General features: G+C 41.7%; 1 protein-coding gene across 13 annotated transcripts in view; it reads left to right on the top strand.

The window, feature by feature from the left end:
- Positions 1 to 21,826, top strand: part of CELF2 (CUGBP Elav-like family member 2) — a 549,110-nt gene that overhangs the window by 517,177 nt on the left and 10,107 nt on the right. For 7 of the 13 annotated variants that reach the window (XM_077179252.1, XM_077179251.1, XM_077179244.1 and 4 more), the window contains 3 exons: positions 7,884 to 8,015; positions 14,868 to 15,065; positions 18,455 to 18,598. In XM_077179252.1, coding sequence (XP_077035367.1) covers positions 7,884 to 8,015; positions 14,868 to 15,065; positions 18,455 to 18,598 — 474 coding nt within the window. The remainder of the gene's footprint in view (positions 1 to 7,883; positions 8,016 to 14,867; positions 15,066 to 18,454; positions 18,599 to 21,826) is intronic. The other 6 variants (XM_077179245.1, XM_077179249.1, XM_077179246.1 and 3 more) reach the window with 3 other exon arrangements.

The following is a 21,826-nucleotide window of genomic DNA, read 5'->3' as shown; positions in this document are numbered from 1 at the left end:
CTCCAGGTCAGTGGTCCAGACTCCCATCTACATAAGAGCCTCCTACAGCTGGGTGCTATTCTCTGTTTAAGAGAGTGCCACCACAAAACTAAGATAATATAAACCAAAGTCAGAAGCTTTGCATAGACTTTGTCCAACACAACAAAACTTTGTCCAATATCTTTTATTTTTCAGTCAGGCCAGTGGGTGTTCCTCATCTTTAGACAGAGTTTTCAAGACACAGTTCCAAACATCATTGGTTATTGCAACTAAAGATTAGAAAGAAAACAGAGAACGCAGCCTTAATCTGATTATCCTTAAATCCAGTGATGTCTCTTTGCTTTATTATCCCTCTTGGACTAAACAAGGGACAAAGGCATATTTTGTTTACCCAAGAGATTTTGTGTAGTAAACAGAGATTTTAAATTCATCTGGCTAAAATTAGAGATTTCTACTTTGGGGTTAATATTTCTTTTTCTTTTGTCCTTATAATTCTCTTATAAACTCTAACAATTTTATTCTGTTGCTGACTGAGGAGCTGTTAGAAATATAATTTTTTATTTTGTTTTATGGCCTTTTTTCTCTTTGTATGATTTCTTTATATGTTTTCTTTACATTATTCTACTGTGGTTTTATTTTCTGTTGCACATTGCTGAATCTAAGAGGAATCCAAAAACTCAAGGAAAGATCCAAGGTCAGAACTTCTTTGGTTAGATTGTTATAGGTTGGGCCCTAGAAACCTCACCCACACAGTGTAGTTGTGGCAGCCTAGAACCAAAACCACAGATGAGAGTTAAGTGGCATATTCAATGTCAACCTCTGCTTCTGTAAACAGACCCAAGAACAGAAGCTGGTTCTACTGTTCAGTTTTCAACACATCTTCATCCTTCAGCCTTCTTTCATTCTGCCTTAGTGTGAGCTGACTTTCTCTGCTTTTCTCCTATGCTGCTCTAATTCCCATAGAATAATTGAGGTTGGAAGACCAGCTGGGTCTGTGACCCAACTCCCTGCTCATGTGAGATCAGGTTGATCCAAACAAGTCTTAAAAACCTCCAAGGACATGGATGGAGCAATCTGGATCATCTGTTCCAGTGCTTGTACAAATGTTTTTAATTACATCTGAACGGAACCTCCCCTGTTTCAATGTACTTCTCATCTTCTCTGCATGTGCTGCTGCTCTATCTAGTGCATGGCCTCCTTTTAGGCACTGGGGGCTGCTTTAGGTTCACCTGGAGCTGTATCTTCTCCAGCCTGAACAAGCCCAGCTCGTTACAGGATGAGTGCTGGAGCCCCTGACCAACTTGCTGACCTTCCACTGAACTCCCTCCACCTGATCAATGTTCTCCTTGCAATGAGGAGCCCAAATCTGCATGTAATATTCAGATATGATCCAACAAGCACTGAGTAAAGAGGAAACATGGATGTCCTGTCTCCTCTTCCACAGTCCAGGGTGCTGTTTGGTTTCTTTGCTGCCAGTGCATGCTGCTGGCTCATGGTCACCTCCCACCAAGACCCCCACAGGTCCTTTTCAGCAAAGCTTCTCCCCAGCCCCATCCATCCCCTGCTGTGTTATTGAAGGGGATTATTCCTCCCCAGGTGCAGGACTTTGCATCTATCCTTGTTAAATTTCATAAGGTTCATGTTGGCCAGTTCTGCCCATCTGAATTCCTCTAAATGTCAGCCATTTAGTCAGCACCAGTGTCAGATCCATTTTATCTGGACCTTGGAGCCAGTGAGCTTAGGAAGGCAGCAGAAAACCAGAAATACACCCAAATTCAGTACGAGAAAGAGGATTCTGGACTTAGACAACTGCCAATACAGATCTGCCAGGAGTGTCTCCCAAAAGAGAACATTTTCTCTGCAACTTCTCATGCTTAGCCACGGAGATGCTGAACCTAAAGTTTGTGGGCAATATTGATCCCTGGTGCACTACTACATCATCTTAACTTCAGCAAAAGAAGTACTTTGAACACTGAGTTCTTTAAATTCTCCATTAAGTAAAACAATAAGAACAAAGTTGTGGTTCATAAGTGAGTGGTGATAAGCAAGTGGCTGATATCAGACTAAACACTGAGCTTCCTGTTGTGCCATGCATTTGTAGTGACAGAGAACTGTGGAGTGTAACCAAGGGCTGCCTAAAGGAAAGCTGTCAGCAGGGCTGACACAGTTACTTACCGTGGTGGATCTCTGTGTGGAAAGTCCCAGCATAGTTAAGCCAGTCTTGGAGCTGCCCTGCAGCACCAGAAGCCTGGTTCTGCTCCAGAAACATTATAGCTGCTCTTCACATGGATGGGGCTGACAGGGTGTAGAGCAGCTCTCCATGCCCAGAAAGACCCGAAGCTGCTCTTGCTTTTCTTTGCCCATTCTCTCCACCAGTCCTGCCCTAAAACCAAAATAATGTTTCCAATAAGAAACATCTCTTAAAATGTTTATAATGCCTCATGTGCTTAGTATCTGACTCCAAGACTTGCAGTTTGTGGATCATTTCTAGACAAGATGCCCATGTTGGAAAAGGAGGAAGGGAACAGGACAAGGTGGAGAGGAATGCAGAAGTGCACTGTTTACCCTGTCCATGCATAGTGCCAAGTTACAGGCATATATATAGGCATATAACTTGGCAATATAGCAGGGAATTTCCAAGAGATCCAGGGGTTTTTGGGGTTTTTGTGGTATAGGACTTTGCTGAGAAGTCATTGGATTTTTTTTTCACTTAGACATTTACCAAAAAAAAAAAAAAAAAAAAAAAAAAAAAAAAAAAAGAGGAAAGAATGAGCCTGACTACACACTGCAAACCATTTCTCTGCTAAAGCATAGTGGCACATGTGTGATTGGAATAGGTCCTTTCCTTCAGTGCCACAGTCAGAGGTGGGTTATTTAGTTCTTTGTCTTCAGCAGCCTTCCTGCACCCTGACCTCCACTGTGGGAAAAGGATTCCTGAAGATGCTCAGAGAGATGGAGCACCTCTCCTATGGGGAGAGGCTGAGGGAGTTGGGGTTGTTCAGCCTGGAGAAAGCTCATTACAGCCTTTCAGTGCTTAAAGTGAGCCTGCAAGAAAGATCAGGACAAGCCTTTTAACAGAGTCTGTAGAAATAGGACAGGGGCAATGCTTTTAAACTAAAAGAGGGTAGATTTAGAATAGATACAAGGAAATTTTTTTATTATGAGAGTGGTGAGACACTGGCACAAGTTGCCCAGGGAGGTGGTGGATGCCCCATCCCTGGAAACAGTCACAGTCAGGTTGGATGGGGCTTTGAGCAACCTGTTCTAGTTGGAGATCAGTCATTGCTGATCTTTAAAAATGCCTTCCAACTTAAACCATTCTCTGATTCACTCTTATAAACTGGCCTGACACATGAGAGGGGTGGGATTTGCCCAAGGCTGTGCTACAGACAAGCACAGGTCTGTGGTTTCAGTATAGCAAGAAGCTCTACCGAGGGCACTCCTTGGTCTGAGGTGCAGGAAGGAAACAGGCATGACAAAAAATGTGCCTGTGCCTCCAAGATGCAGCGTTCTAAGAGACAGGCAGCAACTGGGAAGGAGCAGAAGGTCTTGCAACAAAAATCATAGCAATGGCTTTCACAAGAAGTTTGAGGGAAAACTGGGAAAGGCATCAGTAGCATCTGGTAGTTGAGATCATCCACATGGTCTTTAGGGCAATTCAGCCCAAACTGAAATAGAAATCTAAAGGTGGGGTGTCTGAATTGAAGGTCATTAAATCTCAGTAACAGTCTAGTTTTGACTAGACTAGCTTAAACTAACAACGAGCTGCCAAAGGTGGGGAAATTAATTCCATCCACAGTGTGTGTAGCAAAGCCAAAGAAATATTTACACATCATTGCCTTTCCTAGATGCTGTTATCCTGAATCTAGTTCTCCAGCTGAGGCAAATCCAGATGATGTAAATCATTATGACTCTATTGACATAAGCTAGCCAAAAGAATGGCCAAAAGTTTCTGGGCTAATTCCTGTTGTTTTTCTAGGTTGGCATAGTTTTTAGGAATTGTGTTGAAGTGTTATTTAAATTAAAATTTAAAAGAGAAATGGCTCATTGCGGTTAAAAAAAAATATTACTGACCTAAAAGGTGTTATAACCATTTATAGGCAGAAGAGAATGTTTTGAGAACATTTGAAAATGCCAGCTCCTTCCAGCCTTAAAGACCTCCATAAGTGCAGCATTACCAGTTAAACACAAATATCTGTATTGTGTAGAACAACCACTCCAAGTAAAAACGTGTTCTCTGTGTCAAAGAGGAATATATCAATGAATATATTAACCAAAGGCCAAGTTTCTTGGCTTGAAGCTTGAAGCTGATAGCAAAAATTTCCTCAGTTAAATGGAGGAAGCACAATAAGAGGAGGGGCAGGCACTGAGCCCTTCTCTGTGGTGCCCAGTGGCAGGACCTGAGGGAATGGCCTGAAGCTGAGCCAGGGGAGGTTTAGGTTGGACACCAGGAAGGTTCTTCACCCAGAGGGTGGCTGGGCACTGAGAGAGGCTGCCCAGGGCACAGCACTGAGCCTGGCAGAGCTCAAGAAGTGTTTGGACAATGCTCTCAGGCACAGGGTGTGACTCCTGGGGTGTCCTGTGCAGGGCCAGGAGCTGGACTCGATAATCCTTGTGGGTCCCTTCCAACTCAGCATATTCTGTGATTCTGTGAATGTTCTGGTGTGGAGGCTGAAGGGAGCTGTGATATTTTTTTTTATTTTTCTTTTTTTTTTCATTTATTTGATTTCAGAGGAGCCTGGTAAAACCCAATTTATAAATTATGTAGGTAGCCAATCTATTTTTGTCTTCTGGACAACTGAAAGACATAAATATAGAAAGTATTCTGACAGTGAATTATTCTTCCTTTGCCATTACTCTGAGCATTTGTGGAGCCCAAGAGTTTTGCTGACACAAGAGAGTTATACAGGTTCCCCCAAAGTAGTGCAGTCATTTGCTGTTACCACAAGGCATGTGATTTTTCTTCTTTCCCTTCAGTTTAATATATGTTACAATTTTTTAGTTGAAAGAAACTAGAAAATGGCAAAGGACAGGAGAAGCATAGTCCTTGTCTCTAGATGGATTTTATCTGGGAGCACACAAAGTAAAAACTTTCAGCTGGTATAAGCCTTCACACTTGTCTTGTAGGCCCTTTTAACTTTTGTTTCACCTTCCTTTAGATTTCTGAGATACAAGACATGCCATTGCTTCATCTTTTGGATTTATACAGCATTTTGTTAGAAATGTTCACCCCTGTTAATATTTTGTACCTTTTATAGCCCCTTTATGGTAATATTTTAGCTCACCACTGTCTTCATCTTCATTTCATACATGTAGGCCTCAATCCGTTAGTTACAGGTCTCAGTTAGTGTGGGGTCTCTCAGGAATCCTCATCCAGAGGTTGCTTGATCTCTCCAAGCACCCTAAAAAAAGGAGTTCCCTTCATTTCTATTCACCCCCTCTTCAGTAAGATGGTGGAAACCACACAATGTGTTCAGTTTCTTTCTTCTCAAAGAAATATTAAGCCAAAGAGGGTTAATATGCATTGTCCCATTGCATCTGTGAGGCAGGCAGAAGAAACACCACAACAACATAATGAGTGTGTTTTTAATTACATCTGAAGGGCACCTCCCTTGTTTCAATGTCCTTCTCATCTTCCCTGCATGTGTTGTTGCTCTGTCTAGTGCATGGCCTCCTTTAGGGCACTGGGGGCTCATTCCTGAGGAGTTTTAGGGCTTCACCCAGTATTGTACAGTGAGTATGTGCCAAGTCTTTATTCAGGCAAACTAGATAATCTGCATTGCAGCTTCAAGTGGGAGAAGCACTGAGGCCCCTGCTCTTTATTTGCCTGATGGAATAGAAAAACTTGATACCAAAAATAAAAGAGAAAAGAGATGTTGGCCCCAAAACTGACCCTCCCTGGAGCACGTGTTTGAGCAGCCAGGAATAAAACCCCAATATTTCACTGTGGGCTGCACAAGAGGGAAGGTTTTAAGCAGATTTTTTTTGCCTTCTCCAACAGATGTGTTGACAATCCATAAGCATATGGCTCTTGTTCACAGGAGCTATTTGCCCCCAGCTTTATTGTAATTTACAGGCAGTTTCCCAGTCCCCATTTCTCTCATTTCTTAACTATATGTGTTTACTCAAGAGAAAATGGTAATAATCCTCTAAAGCAGAAAATGAATGGAATTTAGTCCAGTCAAAACTAATCAGATCCTTCAGATTTGAGTTTTATATACTTCATTTAAATCTTTTGCTAATGAGCATTGACAGAAACACAGACCAGTGTTGGTCACAGGGAATTCACTTTGTTTTTTCCTCTTTTCTCTGCTGGTGCCCACATTATCTGAAAAAAGTGGGGTTTTTAATTTGTTTTTTATTACTTTTTTTAATCAAAGACATTATTGGTTTCTTATTGCTTTGTGGGGACAGATTGAATAATCAAAGCTGCTTCTGTTTGCAACACACAAAATTATTTGAGTTAATGTTGCAGATGCTAAGAGACAAGGACTGCATAACAGAGTCTGGAAATCTCTCTTCCCCCACAGCAAGAATGTTCTTTGTACTTTGAGGCCCCAAGAGTGTGAAAACTTGTCTTTGGTGGGTCTTAATGTTGCAAAGGCAGGTTATTTGTAGGTTAGGGCTTCAAGGTTTACCCACAGAGTGAAAAAAGTTACTTCCTACTTTCCTTACTGGATCCTGTCAGCTCTAGAGACTTCACTTTCTTGAGGGTTCACTGAGTAATCTGATGTGTTTGACAGCCCAAAAAAGCATCACATAAAAGTGGTCTTAACTATTTCACAGCTAGGTCATGAATAGCAGCAAAAAAAGCCTGGCTATAGACATGATGTGCCTCCAGTACATCATCAATAAAACTCTGACTTTAAACATTTGCTTTTCCTAAGATAATGCAATGTTATAAGAGGGGAAAAAAAAAAAAAAAAAAAAAAGGAATTCTTTATGAAAGTAGGGCTCAGGAGATGCACTAAAAACTTAATTGCTTCTGCAGCTTTTATGAGTGTGATTCATCTGGTGCACCTTTACCTAGCTGTGAGTTAAGTGTTTAATCTACACTGGCTATTCAAGTCACTTCTGTGAGACAGACAGGTATTTGTAGTTCACCCAACCTATCCCAAGTGATGACTTTTTACTACTTTCTATGACAAGTGAGTCTCTTTCTCTTCCTAAACACATAATTTAGATGGATTTATCTCACTACCTTCATCATTCCCATGACATTGTAGCATCAAGGACATTTTTACCACCATTTCCTCTGGCAGAGCTTTTGGGGATACATATAACACCATAGGGGTGCATATACATGACTATCTATATACAAAGGCCTGGATAAATGCCTGCAATAAAATACATTTTGTATTTACCTGGTCATTCTTCTTGTTCTAATCTTCAGGTCTTTAAATGAAGTTTATACAGTGTCCAAGAGCATGGTGTCTTGACTTAGAATAATTTAACTTACCCTTAGAACATTTGGGGCCCAGAATAGTAATCTGTTGCATGACAAAATTACTGAGTAATTCTTGTTTGTGTAATGATGGACTCTGAGGCATGTGGCAAAATCTCAAAAGCCTGGTTAGCTGATCAACCTGGTTTCTTAGATTGACTGACAAATTTCTGAGAAAGTGTCTGATCCCAGACATACTGGTTTGGTATTATATTTGCAAATAATAGCACTGAATTTTGTGATCTAGTATTTGCAGTTCTAGGCTCATCAACACTTCCCATGAACAATCACACTGTTAATGTCTTGAACAAGATTGGTCTCGTTGATCTCATTTTCTTTTTTCCTTCTCCTTGCAAGTAGCCCTGTTGTGCTCCTGTGTGTGATTGTAAGCTGCTCTGTGATCAAACAAAATAAACAAAGTTGATTGCCTTAATTTTGCTTTGTTTTTTTCTCCTTTCAGTGGCTGCATCAACTGCTAATTCCACAGCTGGTGCGGCCATGAATTCTTTGACTTCTCTGGGTACTCTCCAAGGACTGGCTGGAGCCACTGTTGGACTGAATAATATTAATGCACTAGCAGGTACCGTAAACAGTGAGTATTTATTGCTGTGGTGGACAGCCTTCCCCAATAATCATGCCACAAAAACTATCAATTGCAAAGTGATAATATGATTTTTAATCTCTACACCAAATAAGGCGGTCAAGTTGATTCAGTTCCATACTACTACTAGCACTGCATATATAGTTCTCTGGAGTCTTTTAGTTTCACACAGTTTGTTCTGCAAAGTGAATTTCCTTGTGTGCCTGCAGAAAGACTCCTCTTCTTGCAGTAAATGTGGAAGGTAAAAGAATTGTCACTGGGGATTTGGGTTGTCAGGGTTATACAAGAGGCTCCTTTTTCACTGGGGGAGTCTGACAACAGGTGTGTCACCCCAATGTACAAAACCTCACTGAGAAATGTAGTGCCACAGAGGCAGTCCTTTAAAACATCTGCAAGAATTATCTAATTGAGAGCAACATGCTTTAAAAATGAGGGCAAGTCTTTGGCTTTTAATTGGCAAGTATGGGAGAACATGCAGTCAGTCACCTGAAATGCCAGAGCACACACACCTATCCTATGACATCTTAAGAAACCCTGGCATCTCCAGCTAAGAAGATGCCAGTAGTTGTTAGAACATTCTTTGTTCTTAGCCCTGGTCAAGATTTTCTTGAAGAAGGAGGATTATTTTTTTTTTATTATTGTTTCTGCTATGATGATTTCACCTTTGCCTGTAACAGAAGAGATTTGCCCAGCCGCATTTTTCTCCCCTCCCTCTTTTTTTTCTTTAGCTGCTGTTGCTCCTTGCATTTCCTTTTGCAATGCAAGGAATCTATTTGGTCATTGCCAGTCCATGACCCATCATAATGTCCCCTCAGGAATGGATGTCCTCCTCAGTATCTCTTGCTCACTCTGATGCTCTGCATGATGTCCTTTCTGTCACTGTTACTTGGCTGCTCACCCAATCTTTTTGTTCTGTGATCTCTGGTTGGCATTGTTGGGAGCTGGGAAGGAAGGGGGCTGATGGATGTCCATGTAGCAATGTTGAATGGTTGCATGGGGTCTCGTGTAAAACAGGACTTGCTTCTGGCAAGGACATGTGCATTTCACACAAAACAACCTCTTTGTAAATGCAACTCAAGGACAACTTCAGAAAAATCGGTATTAGGTCCCAAAATGGCAGATGTTAGTTTCCTTTCTTCTTATTCCATTAGTGTCAAAGCAGGCCACTGGAAATGGCATGCACAGAAGGCTAACTTACCTCCTCTCCTCTTGTCAGCTCTTGTAGTGAGAGAGCTACCCTGTCATTAGCAAGACACCATTAAATGTCCTTTCTGATTACCAGCCATTGTGCTTCACTTGGTGTATAAAAACAAATCACAATATCAAGAGCAAAATATGCCATCCCACTCCTTTCCCTCAGCAAGTAGTAGGAAGTACTGGAGCACTCCAGCATAATGTACCCCTTCATCAAAACCAAGCAGGAGGGAATCCTGTGAGCTCATTGTGTGGGAACCCTTCTGTTGCACTCCTTTTAGCACTCCTTGCTAGGCTGCAAGCAAAGAGTTTACATTTTCTCAGCAACTATTTTGAGGTGATGTGTGTGCAAACTTATCTGCATGTGTCATTTGAAGTATTAATGATGTATTCACAACCTGGTACCAAATTTCAGTTTGTTTTAAGTCACCATTGCTTCCATGGACTTGTACTGACAGTGACTGCAGTCCCAAATCCTCTTCATGGATGTTTTTATGGATATGTGTATGGTGCTTACCAAATGTATGTGGGTATGTCTGTCTATGTTTATACATACTTGAGAGAGAGAGTTAAAGAGGGGAAACTGCTTCCCCATGACACAGCTCAGCATTAGGGCAGTGTTTCCTTCAAAAGGGAATTTGATTATCACATCTGGTACTCATGATGATAGTGAAGCATTGCTCAAATTACAATAACCTCCCCTGTCTATTTTAATGACAATTTGGGGCTTTTCCTGATCACCATGTCTGGCTCAGTCATGCACACTCAAAACTTGGGAGATTGCCTTTGGGAAAGCTCATATTCAGTAAGTCTGGTACTCCACACTGACATGGCTTATACCATGGTCACAAGCAAGCCCATAAGAAATATTCACTGGCCATGAGCATTCCTGAAGTAACTGTGCAGCAAACTGGGAATTGAGTGACATGCTTCTAGCTGGGGAATTAGAAAATCCAAAACATAAATAAAGCAGAGCTTAATCCAAAAATTAATCAGAAGGTGGCACTGGGCTTGGGCATTGTTTTATAGAGAGATTTGAAGAGATGTTCTTCTGCCTAACCCAAGTCCTGCCCTGCACATGAGAATCACATGGAGAATGTCTTCTCCACTGAGCTCACCAGGAGACTTTTATCTGTTTTCTTGGTCCTGTCTGGGTCTGTGAAAAGAAGTTGTGCTATGAAAGTTGATAGTGCTGTCATTGTAGAGAGAAGCATTTTAAAAAGATGTCTGGAGGCCTTAAATAAAGTGGAGTATGGTAAATTTAGGTGTCTCCAAGGTTTTGGCAACAGTTCTACCTAAGTGTGGGGATTTAGTCTTTCCTCAGTTATTCTTGTAGCACCTAAAGCTTTAAATGGCAAAACACTAGACTGCCTGCTTTGAGCATGTAAATTTAAGAATTCTAAGTACCAAAAAGAATTATGAATTATGAGGAAAAATTACTAAAGAGGGAGGAAGTGATTATTTGCAATTAAGAAAAAAGACCATACCTTCAGAATACTGGACAGCTATGGCACAGTATTTGTGTGTGACCCCAGGGCAGTCACTTAGCCTTTTTGCCCCCTTATTTACATCTGTTAAACAGAGATAAAACTATTCATGACAGATTTGAAGGTGCTTGAAAAGCACTTTGAGAGACCTTTGGACTTGCCAAGCTTTGTTGCTTTTGTACTATGTAAAGAAACTCAGAAAAGTAGAAGGCCGTAGATGAGAGGCTCCAAAAGGTTATTTCACAGAAGGGAGGAAGGGACCAGAGTTCAGTGTGTGACTGAGGTGCACTGGTAGAGATAATAAGGAGATGGCAGAGATGCGTAACAGCAGCTGGGCCTCGCAGATTTCATAAAAATGTAAGAACAGAAAGTGTTGGGTGCTTTCTGCAGCTGTGCTTTGCTCAGGAGGGAGGTGTTTGCCACACGGGGGCCGTGGCACAGGAGCTGTGCCCTTCCCAGGAGCTGTGGGCTGCGTTGTCTGGCTGATGGCAGATCTGGAGCCACAGGGAGGGAAGTGCTATTGATTCCAGGGGAAAGGAGGGGGAGGATGCTGCCCACTGCAACACAGAGCATGTTTATCTAATAGGCCAATGACTCACGAAAGATAACATGGTATCCTAATGCTACCTCTGTTACCAAGTTATTTCAACACTCGAATGAAAGGAGAGACACAAGCTGCTTTATCAGGAGCCTTTAGTTTAAACAGTCCATGCGAGCAATGACACAAACCTAAGTACAGAACAGCAGAGCAGGCAGCAGTCAGCCTCAGGATCAAATTATTAATAGTAGTAATATTTAATATATAATATAGTTGTTATTATTATTGTTTTATTTTATTATTTTTTTATTATTATATTTTGAATGCCACTCTATCACTCCCACTCCTGAACTGGATAGGGGAGAGAAATAACAAAAGGTTTGTGGGTTGAGATAAGTGCAGGGAGAGATCACTTACCAGCTACCATCACAGGCAGAACACTCCTGACATAGAGAAATTAGTTTAATTCATTACCAATCAATTCAGAATAGAAAAATGAGAAATGAAGCCAAATCTTAAAAACACCTTCTCCCCGCTCCTATATTCCTCCCAGGATTAACTTTATTCCTGAATTCTCTACCCACTGTGCCCAGTGGTGCAGGAGGACGGGGAATGGGGGCTGCAGTCAGTTCATCACACATCGTTCCTGCAGCTCCTTCCTCCTCAGGACTCCTCACATTGCTCCTCTGCTCCAGCATGGGGTCCCTCCCACAGGAGAGAGTTCTTCACCTGCTCCTTCAATGTGGCTCCCTTTCCAGAGGAGCACTCCACAAATTGCTCCAGTGTGGGTGTGTTCCATGGCATTTCCCTTCAGGAACAGGCTGTTCCAGACTGGGTCCCCCACGGGGTCACACAGCAAACCTACTCCAGTGCAATCCTCTCCACAGGTGCTGCCAGGAGCACTGCCTTCCTGTGGGGTCACAGCCTTCTTTGGGCATCCACCTGCTCTGGTGTGGGCTCCTCCATGAGCTGCAGGTGGATCCCTGCTCCCCCATGGGCCCCCAGGTGCTGCAGGGCACGGCTGCCTCACCCTGGGCTGCACCAGGGGCTGCAGGGGAATCTCAGCCCCTGCCCCTCCTTCTCCATCGACCTTGAAGAGCTGTTTCTCTCACACACTCTCACTCCTCTCTTCTCTAGCTGCAGTTACCATTGCTCAGGGTTTTTTCTCCTCCTTTTACCAAGTTACCTCAGAGGTGTCACTGATGGGCCTTGGCCAGCAGCAGGTCCTTCTTGGAGCCATCTGGAATTGGCTCTGTAGGATGTAGGGGAGGCTTCCAGCAGCTTCTCAGAGAAGCCATCCCTTTATCCCCACCACCACCACCCAAACTCAATACAATTTTAAAACTGGAACCATTATACAAGAAATACCCAGGTCTGTTGAGCTCTGACAGGGGTTTTTGTTCGAGGCAGTGGCAGCCAGTACCTCCCATCAGGGTACAGTGATGCTCTGAAGTGGGGTGGAGGGGAAAGAGAAGTCTTCAAAGTGAGACATTTTATTAAGGAAAGGCTAAGAATATCACATCTCTGTCAAGTGTTTAGTCACACAAATTATAGTAAGATCAAAAGGTATAATTTATGCAGTACAATTCTCTTAATTGGCACAGAGTCTGGTGGAGCCAAAAAGGTGCCACTTGAGCAATTGTCCTGATTATTGGAGACTCAAAGGAATATGCTTTTCAAATCTACATAAGAGGCAGAAGGATACTGGGGTCAGCATCTTTATCCTCCTCTGTCAATGCTGGATAATTCCCTGCAGTATTCTTCCTGTATCTAAATTACACATGGAAAAGGTTTCTGCCATCTTCCTTGAAGAATGTTTCCCAGTCTAATTAAATTATTAATTTACTATAAAGTGTCCTCTGCTTAATTTCCCCACTTTTGCCCAATTTACATACCAACCCTTATTACTGCCCTGAAATTAAGCCCTTTCCTTCTCTTTACTGTTCCTCTCTTTGGGATCTTAATATGACACCACCAGTCACATCTTCACCCACCATTTTACCAATCAAAACATTAGACATTGTCTAAGAACTGATTGCTGATGATTTTAGGTGCCCCCCCCCCCCCCCCATTTTTCTAGGGACTGATCCTCTGTACCTCTACAGGCCTGTTAAGCCCTTTAGGTTGTTTGTGAGCTGTTCACCTAGAAACTGGGGAGCTGGGATGGCTAATTGTGCAGAAAACATGCTCTGCCTCTCAGTCCTGGTGGGCTCTTAGTGCTCAGGCTGACATAGGCTGGGTGTGTGGAAGTTGAGCAGAGCGCTGAACCCTGCCATGCTTTCAACTTCCAACAGCAAATTCACTTTTTCTGGAATTTCTGAAAGACCTGCTAGCAATGTTAACTCCAACATAACTCATTTTGGAGTCATGCTGAGCGATAGAAGCAGAGGAGGGAAGCTGTAGCTCAGGAGTTTGTCCACCATCAAATCAGAGCAGTACAACTCCTTATGCAGCCCACACTGTTTGCACGGATGAGGGATGTCATTTTCTGCACAGCTAGCAATCCCATCTGAAATTTCCTCTTTAGCAGCCATCCCAGTTAAATTACTCTGTTACTTATCAGGATGGAGAATTGCTGAAAGTTAAAAAAAAGGGACTCGGCTTCCCTTGTGAAGAAAAACATTGCTAGAAATAAATGCTTTTGTTTCTTCATGAAAGATGCCTAGTCTGGGTGAAGTATTTTTAGTCACTCTGGGTGTGCTGTTACTCATCTCTTGTGGAGTGGCTGGAGTAACTGGAGGAGGAAGGTGGAAGCAAAGAGCATCACAGTCCATCTTTCTACCACAAGCCTAGGAGACAAAGTCTGTAATTGTGTAGAGGGTTATAATAGAAGCATTTAGGTTGAAAAAGGCCTGTTTTAAATGCAGTTAATTAGGTGTCACTACGGGACACGAAATAACACGATGCGCACACACTGCTGCTCTCAAGGCAAAAAAGGGAAGTTTATTTTCTGACTCCAACATTTATAGATTTCCAAAAGTGACAGTGGATTGGAGGGTTGAAAGTGCCACCTCTCCAATGACACTGGACAAATCAACAGTCCATCAAATTTCTCCTTCTCCATAAAAGAATGCAAAACAATAAGTTATTTACAGGTGTGTGAGAAAGTTCATTACAAGAATGTAAACATCAGAAGGCTTAGAAAATCTCAAAAAATCAGGGCAACAGTTAGGGTTCTCTGCTTACTCCGTATAAGCAAAACACTTCTGATCTGGTATTGTCATGGCTGTTGCTGAAGACCCTGGTCAGAGAGAGCGGGTTTCCTCACAGACTGCTTTTTCCACAGACAAGGACACAGGTCAAACAGGTCCCACACTGCCAGCCTCAGACACCCACAGCAGAAGCACGGGTGTCAAGGAGGACGAGCAGAGAGGCTCTCAGGAGCACAGAGCTGTAGTACTTGCCAGTAGCAGGCTGCATGCGAGTCCATTTGACTGTGCAACCCTTGTGCTGAAGTGACCCTGATGCCAAAGTCGTGTTTCTTTGTCCTCAGTCCCATTTTTGGTGACGTGCCGAGCTGCATGCACTGCTGTCGTCCTCAGTGTCGTATAATACCAACGACTTTCGGAAAGCACTAATGAACAAGTGCAATTTCTTTTCTCTATTGTTGGGTTTTTTGTAAAGTTGCTCAAATGCTCTCAGGTATGGCGGCCCTGAACGGAGGACTCGGCGCCACAGGCCTGACGAACGGCACGGCCGGCACCATGGACGCGCTCACCCAGGCCTACTCAGGAATCCAGCAGTACGCGGCCGCCGCGCTGCCCACCCTCTACAGCCAGAGCCTGCTGCAGCAGCAGAGCGCCGCGGGCAGCCAGAAGGAAGGTAAGTCCTCGGGAGTTTGCAGTTTGTTGCAGCCCCGAGACGCGTGAAAAGTCTCTGTTTCGGCCCGCGCGTCCGAAGAATGAGTCGGAGTTCTTCAGCTCTCAGTCTCAGGGCTGTTTATTTTATCTTATCTATAAAAATTTTTCTCCTGTCCAGCCGAGGTCCGTCCAGCAGGACAGACAGAGGCACTCTGACTGCCCCCGGGGCGGTGTTATCTCTTTATACTACAAACTACATATAACATGTTTACAATTATTTTCCAATACCTATCACCTATATTAGACATTGAGTTTCTACTCTAAACCAATCCCAAAGTGCCAACATCACAGCAGAAGATGGAGGTAGAGAAGGAGAAGAAGAAAGGCTGGACACGCCCAAGTCCCTCCATCTTGTCCCCAAAACCCCTATTCTAAAAACCCCAAAATCTACATTTTCACCCTGTGATAATTTTATTATTACACTACTTAAACTGCTGTGGCTTTCAGGTCTTCATACAAAGCTGGTAATTTGCTCCACGGGTCATAATCAAACCCACAGGTGTTCTGGGCTGTGTGCCAGGGTCTCTGAGCCCCCTGGCAGGGGTCCTGGCAACTCTGGACACCCAGAGGGATGCACTGAGTTCCAACAATAAGTGTCCGCACCAGCAGACCCAGCCCAAGCTGTGCCACGCGGCTGTTTCCTCCTGGAGGCTTTGTGGAAGGCCTCAGGCCATCTAATCTGTGATTTCTTCTTCCTCCAGTTTCTTTCTGCTTGCCACTGTCACCTTCTTTGATGTCTAATGTGTTTCACTTTTCAGCCATCAAGTTATGCTTTGCCACCCATCCCTTCCTTATATAAAAGCATTTACCACCTACCATATAAAAACTGCTAACAAAAATCTTCCTTCTGTGGATGCAATTTTGCCTTCTGGTTTCCATTTTCTGTCCTAGTGGAGTTAATCTGATTGAGGTTTTGAGCTAATGACAAGATCCGTTTTCACTTTGAGTGGTTCTTTGCTTAATTGTGGGTCTTGTGAGGAAGCAGCTAAGTGAATGATTGCGCCCCTCTCCCCACACCAACAGCAAATAAACCTCAGGAAGTTATTGCTAAGAATAAATGAATACTAATTAAAAGGTGTTTAGGAAAATGAGGCTACCCTTTTCCCCTCTTCCGTTCCCCTTCATGCTTCCCAGGCATTTTCAGGGGGGTTGTTTCTGTTTTCATTGCTTTCTCCTGTCCTAATTTCCAGCTAATTCTACAAAGACAGGAAAATACTGCATGCTTTCTAAGACTGTATCTATGTTGTCACTACTGCTCTTGCCAAGAATAAGCTTTGGAAATAAACCTAGTATAATATCCTCAAGAGAAATCTTTTTTATCCTCTTTTGAAATAGTATTTTGTACTGTTATGGGATGTGTTTCCTAGGAAGACAAATTTGGCATTCCCCCAGCTGGTTATTGTATAGGGACACTGGAGTTCAAATGTATATTTTCTCTCAAGTCGTTTCTCTCATTTGCTGCTAAAAGCTTGAATTATTTAAAATGAAAGGGGATTTTTTTTCAAATGTTTTTTTCCACATTTTTCGTTTTCTGCATTTATCTTTCACCTCAGGCACTTTGGTCAGTGACAATAGACTATTTGACACCAGAAAAAAAATTGTTTATTTGGTGTCATTGCAAGATACATAGTGAAGGACATCTTGATTTTTTTTCTAGCTATTTTAATTTTTCTCTGTTTAGAAACATTCAAATCAACTTAGGTTTATTTTTTATTTTTATGAATTGCCAGCATCCTTTTTAAAACACAATGTTTTTGTTATATATCTTGTATCTGTTAGTAGGTGGTTAAGTTCAAGTGAGTGAATTCCAGTTCTGAATACTGACAATGTTTTGTCTCTTACCATGATTTCTGATGGAAGAGTCTGGAGTGGTTGAGGATAAACAAGTACCAGAGAAAAATCCTATATAGATATTAAATGCTGAAGCACAGTGAACTGCCTTTTTGCTCCTAAATATTATTTAGCAATTTTTTTCCCTACTATTTTAAAGAACATTATTTGCTGGGAATGATGGTTTACTTATGACAAGAAGAAAAAAGTTCCAAGTGACAAGTTTATTTCATCTTTTTTTTTCCCTGCCTCCCCAGATTTTTTTTTTTTTTAAATCTAATTCATTTATCTCCTCCTTTTGGGCAAACTTTGCTACCTTTTCCTTCAGGCTGAGAGAGAGCAGCCAGCCTGATTCTGTGTGGGAGGGGTGAGGCTCCGTGGCTCTGTTGCAGAAGGAGCTCTGTAAATCTCATGAGCCCTTTCGTCTTCCTCTCCAGAAAAACAAGGACATCACATGTGAGGCACATTTAGGTTCCATTAAGCAAGGGAATATGTAATCAGGGTATTCTAGGTATGGTTTTAGCAGAAATGTTTGTTCCCTTTGTGTACCACCTACACTGCTGGTGCCTGCATGGAGGCCACATCTGGCTCCATCATGTATCACACTCTTCCTGGCATCCATTGCTCATTTCCAGTGTGCTGCCATTGAGCTAGGGGGAAAAAATAACCTATCAGCACTAAGATGGATGTTTGAACCTACACCTTAAACAATACATATCTCAAATCTTGTCTGTAAGGAAAATATTCAAAGCACTTTTGAGTTTACACCTTTGTTTGCAAACTGAACTAAGTCTAAAGCCACTTATTTGCAACCCAACTACTTAATTTTGAACTTCTTTAAAATACTTGCTTTACAAAGCTTCTTCCAGGAGACAGATCTTTGTATGGGGGATTTATATTAAAAAAAAAGCTCATTTTGAAATGAGTCAGTGCAAATTTAATTCTGAATGTCTTTTTGTCACTGACTTCACTGACTTTTAAGTCACAAGGTGTGCTTCTTCTTACTATTTTTATTCCTATCTGCAGCATTTTCTTGCCCTTTGAGTTTAAATCTGTGGTACTCAAATCTGAGCTCACCTGCTTCCGTTTCCTTAAGTTCCTGCAACTGGAATTAAACTGACAAACCCATGCAGGTGTTGGAAGCAGCAGAAGAATCCTTGTGCAGTTCTTGGGGCATTTTGAGAGCCAATACATTCTGTACCTGTTTTCCTAACCTTAATTACACTGAAAGACATTCATGTAAATTGAAGAAAGAGGATGAATTTAACTACTTCTGTAGTAGAGTTATGAAATAAACACTTTTCAAAGTAAACACTTTTCAAGATGGGATGCTCTCAAGAGCTGCATTTCAGCTCTGCTCTTTTGATGATCCACTTACTTTTGTTCCTTCAGAGTTAGAAAGTGAAATGCTTTCTGACCACCAGCTTCAGTAAGTATTATGGAAAAACAGATTAAATGTAGCACTTGTAATAGCTGCTTTCATACTTCTTTTTTTTTTTTATTTATTTTATTTTCCTAAAGGTCCAGAAGGGGCAAACCTCTTTATTTACCACCTCCCCCAGGAGTTTGGAGACCAGGACATTCTGCAGATGTTCATGCCTTTTGGAAATGTTATCTCTGCTAAAGTCTTCATTGACAAACAGACCAATTTGAGCAAGTGCTTTGGTATGTCAAATTTAATAAATCGAACAGTAAAAGCCGCATGCACGATCCTGAAAAGGGGCCAGGAAAGCAAATTAACAGCAGTGTGAGAAATGTCATACTGGAAAATCATTCCAAAAATAATAGACTGTTAATCCTCAAATGAGCAGGAAGATGCAAAGACAAACTACTTCTAACTAAAAATTGGATATGGAAAAAAAAAAACAATAATAATCTTCCAGTCTGACATCTCGCATGAATGTGTCAAGTACATGAAACTAATTACACCCTATGTGGGGGAATGTCATTTAGTATACTATTAAATTGCCTTATTATGGATACCTAATTATTCTCTATTGTATATCTGAGCCACTTAAAAAAGCTCTATGTTTAACCCATTGCTTCTACATTACAGGAATTTCTTTCTTCTGAATTAAGTACAAGATTTTGCAATTAGTGGCTGAATGGTGTGTACATTGAGTTCAGAATATGCTGCAGACAGTTGATGTTTAGCTGTGCAGCTCTAGCTGTTGTGGGTGGGTTCCAGTGTGTTATGGAAGGTGGCATCTCCCTCACCTTAGGGCAGGGATGAAGAGAGCCTCACAAGATCAGTGTCAAGTTTCCCAGAGAATACTTTGAGCTGTCAGAAAATTAGATCACAGCAGAGAAGGAGATGATATGTTGGTATAAAAATAGTTTTAGGGTTGATTAGGAGGGCTGATGTCTTTGGAATAGCAGAGATGCACCAGTTCAGTGCTTTGATGGAGTGGAGCAGAGAATGTCAGTGTGTGGTAAACTTCTGGAGCATTGGTCTAATAATTATGGTCTTATACAAGACACAGTGAGGATTTAGGAGGTGGAAGGAATCTCTCAAAACATGAGTTTTGTAGGGGTTGATATAAAGTACTGGAATTTTCTTTAAAGTGGCAATTCTTTCCCAGAGTAAAGGAATGCACCTGTATATATGACAAAAGAGGGATGGACAGTACACTTGGAAAGTTGATTCAGTTCACAGAAAGAGTGTGACATTCTTTCTGCATTTTCCCACAGTCTTTCAGTTCATTTTTGAAGCATTCACCTGTTTAGGCTTTACAAAAAATTATTCATATCTACACCAGTATAGTCCAGCCTGTGTCTGCAATGGGTTAAAGCAGTCCCTGAGGCTCTTGCAAATTAGAAAAGTGGAATTGAAATGGACTCCCCATTGATCTGGAGCCAGTTCTGTTAGTATGTTGGGGGTTACAAAATTGTTGTTGAGGTCTCCAGGAATCTTGATGAAAAGACAAATCAAGCTATGTTAATCAAAATGCAGCAATTGTGGTGACTGCTGAAAGAATGTAAATCAGTTTGGGCAGGTGGCTCAAATGATCAGATCGTTTCCCACACTTGCTTTTTGTGCATTTTCTTTTACTCTTTGATTACCTTCTCACACATTTGCCTGGGTTGGTGGGACACAATTGCCTAACTTAGTGATGCACCAAAGTTATCTGCTTCAAGGGAAAATGGAGATGTCAACCCCCAATGGATGGAGGAATCCTCTGTCTTTTTGGTTTTAGGCAGCTTTCTCTGATATTTCCATTTCTCATTCTTCCTTCCCAGATACTCTGCCACCAGGGAGGGAGCTCTGCTTTAAAAACAAAAAGTAGAAGTGGCAGATGAAGCTGAGTTTTCTGATTAGTGGGTGACCATGTGGTGATGCCGCAAATCACAGGCAATGCCAGAATTAGTCCTGCTAGCTTAATATACTGGCATAGTCTGCATGCACCTCCTCAGCTTTATTAGCAAGAATGGTCTAATTTTTATTTTGGTCCTACATTTGTGTTTCAAAAAGCTTTTTTTTTTTTTCTGTCCTCCCACCCAAAAACTATGACAATAATGCTGCTGAAGAACCCATTTCTCTGCTGAATCATTTATGGTCGTTGCACTTGGTACAGTTTGGGTTTGGGTTTTTTATTTGTTGGTTTGGGTTGGTCTTTATGCCCCTAGTAATAGTAATTGTAATAATTTGCACATGCTTAGGCAGGAGACTGGAAACTCCAGAGAAAGAAGCTCTGGAGTTTCCAGTCTCCTGCCCAAAGGAGGAGGAAGTCAAATTACAGATGAGAACAGGTTAAACATCCAAAAGGTGTGAAGATTGTCTGTCTGGCAGAAATGGGAAGGTTTATTCTGAGTGAGTGATAGACAATGATGAATCTTTATGTAAAACTGCTTCACAAAATGAAAATTTTCTTTTCTGTGCAGAAAAAGGACGTAGGCATATTTTCTTTTCTTGTCCAACCCAAAATGAATGCTCAAAGGAATAAATGGTGATGAGAATGACAGAACAGTGTGTTTACACCTGGAAGTGCTCTTCCATGAATTCTCACATGCTCCACGGGCTTTAATTGATTCAGCAGACAAAGGGTTTCTCTATTCCAGCTTATCTCTTGCCTTTCATAAACTTTACAATAAGAAAAATGAGATATGTAAGTAAGGCAGAGGAGGGGGAACTCAGTTACATCAATGCAGAAATGCAGTCAGCCTTATAGCAAAATTGTTACTTGAATGATGAAAATTATTTATCCTGATTATAGAGCTACCCAAAGATCTAAAACAAAAATCAGAATTGTCATGACAGGGTCTTTGAGAATTAAGAAACATCATTCTGACTTCATGTAACCTGTGGTTTAAAATTCAGACAAAAAATGATGAATGGGTGCAATCAGAAAAATACAAATAAAGGGAAGAAATTCTAGATTCCTCAGTAAGATTTATAAATGAAGGTTCTCAATAAGGAAGAAGATGAGAGCGTAACAAGCTTATGCAGGTATTGCATTCTGTATAGAGAGACAAATTGTGAATCCAAATAAGAACTGAATGATAGGGGCTGATGCCAGCAGTGAGCTTCCTTCTCTTCATTCACCATCCACAGATGCCAAGTGACTAGTTTAGATCACTTGCTCACTTTCCAGGTGGATAAAACTAGGTATGGAGGAAAGGAACTATAGTGATGATAAGTTCATAGCAGTAATATGCACTTAAGAGAATAAAGTGAAGGTCAGGAAAGCTGTAGAGGGAAATGCTGAATTGGAAGGTAGGCAGGAGCAGCTACACCTCAGCTGTGGAGCATCTGCCTGGACAGTGCTACAGCTGCCCCCCAACTCATGCTAGTTCCCTTTGCTGTCCCTGAGGCAATCCTAGAGCTCATGGAGGGAGACCCAAGATGTAGAGCTAAGATAATGATTGGAGTCATGTGAACAGACATGATCTCCT

This window comes from Agelaius phoeniceus, chromosome 5, assembly GCF_051311805.1.
Source record: "Agelaius phoeniceus isolate bAgePho1 chromosome 5, bAgePho1.hap1, whole genome shotgun sequence".
NCBI lineage: Eukaryota > Metazoa > Chordata > Aves > Passeriformes > Icteridae > Agelaius > Agelaius phoeniceus.
This window is presented reverse-complemented; position numbering and strand designations above follow the sequence as displayed.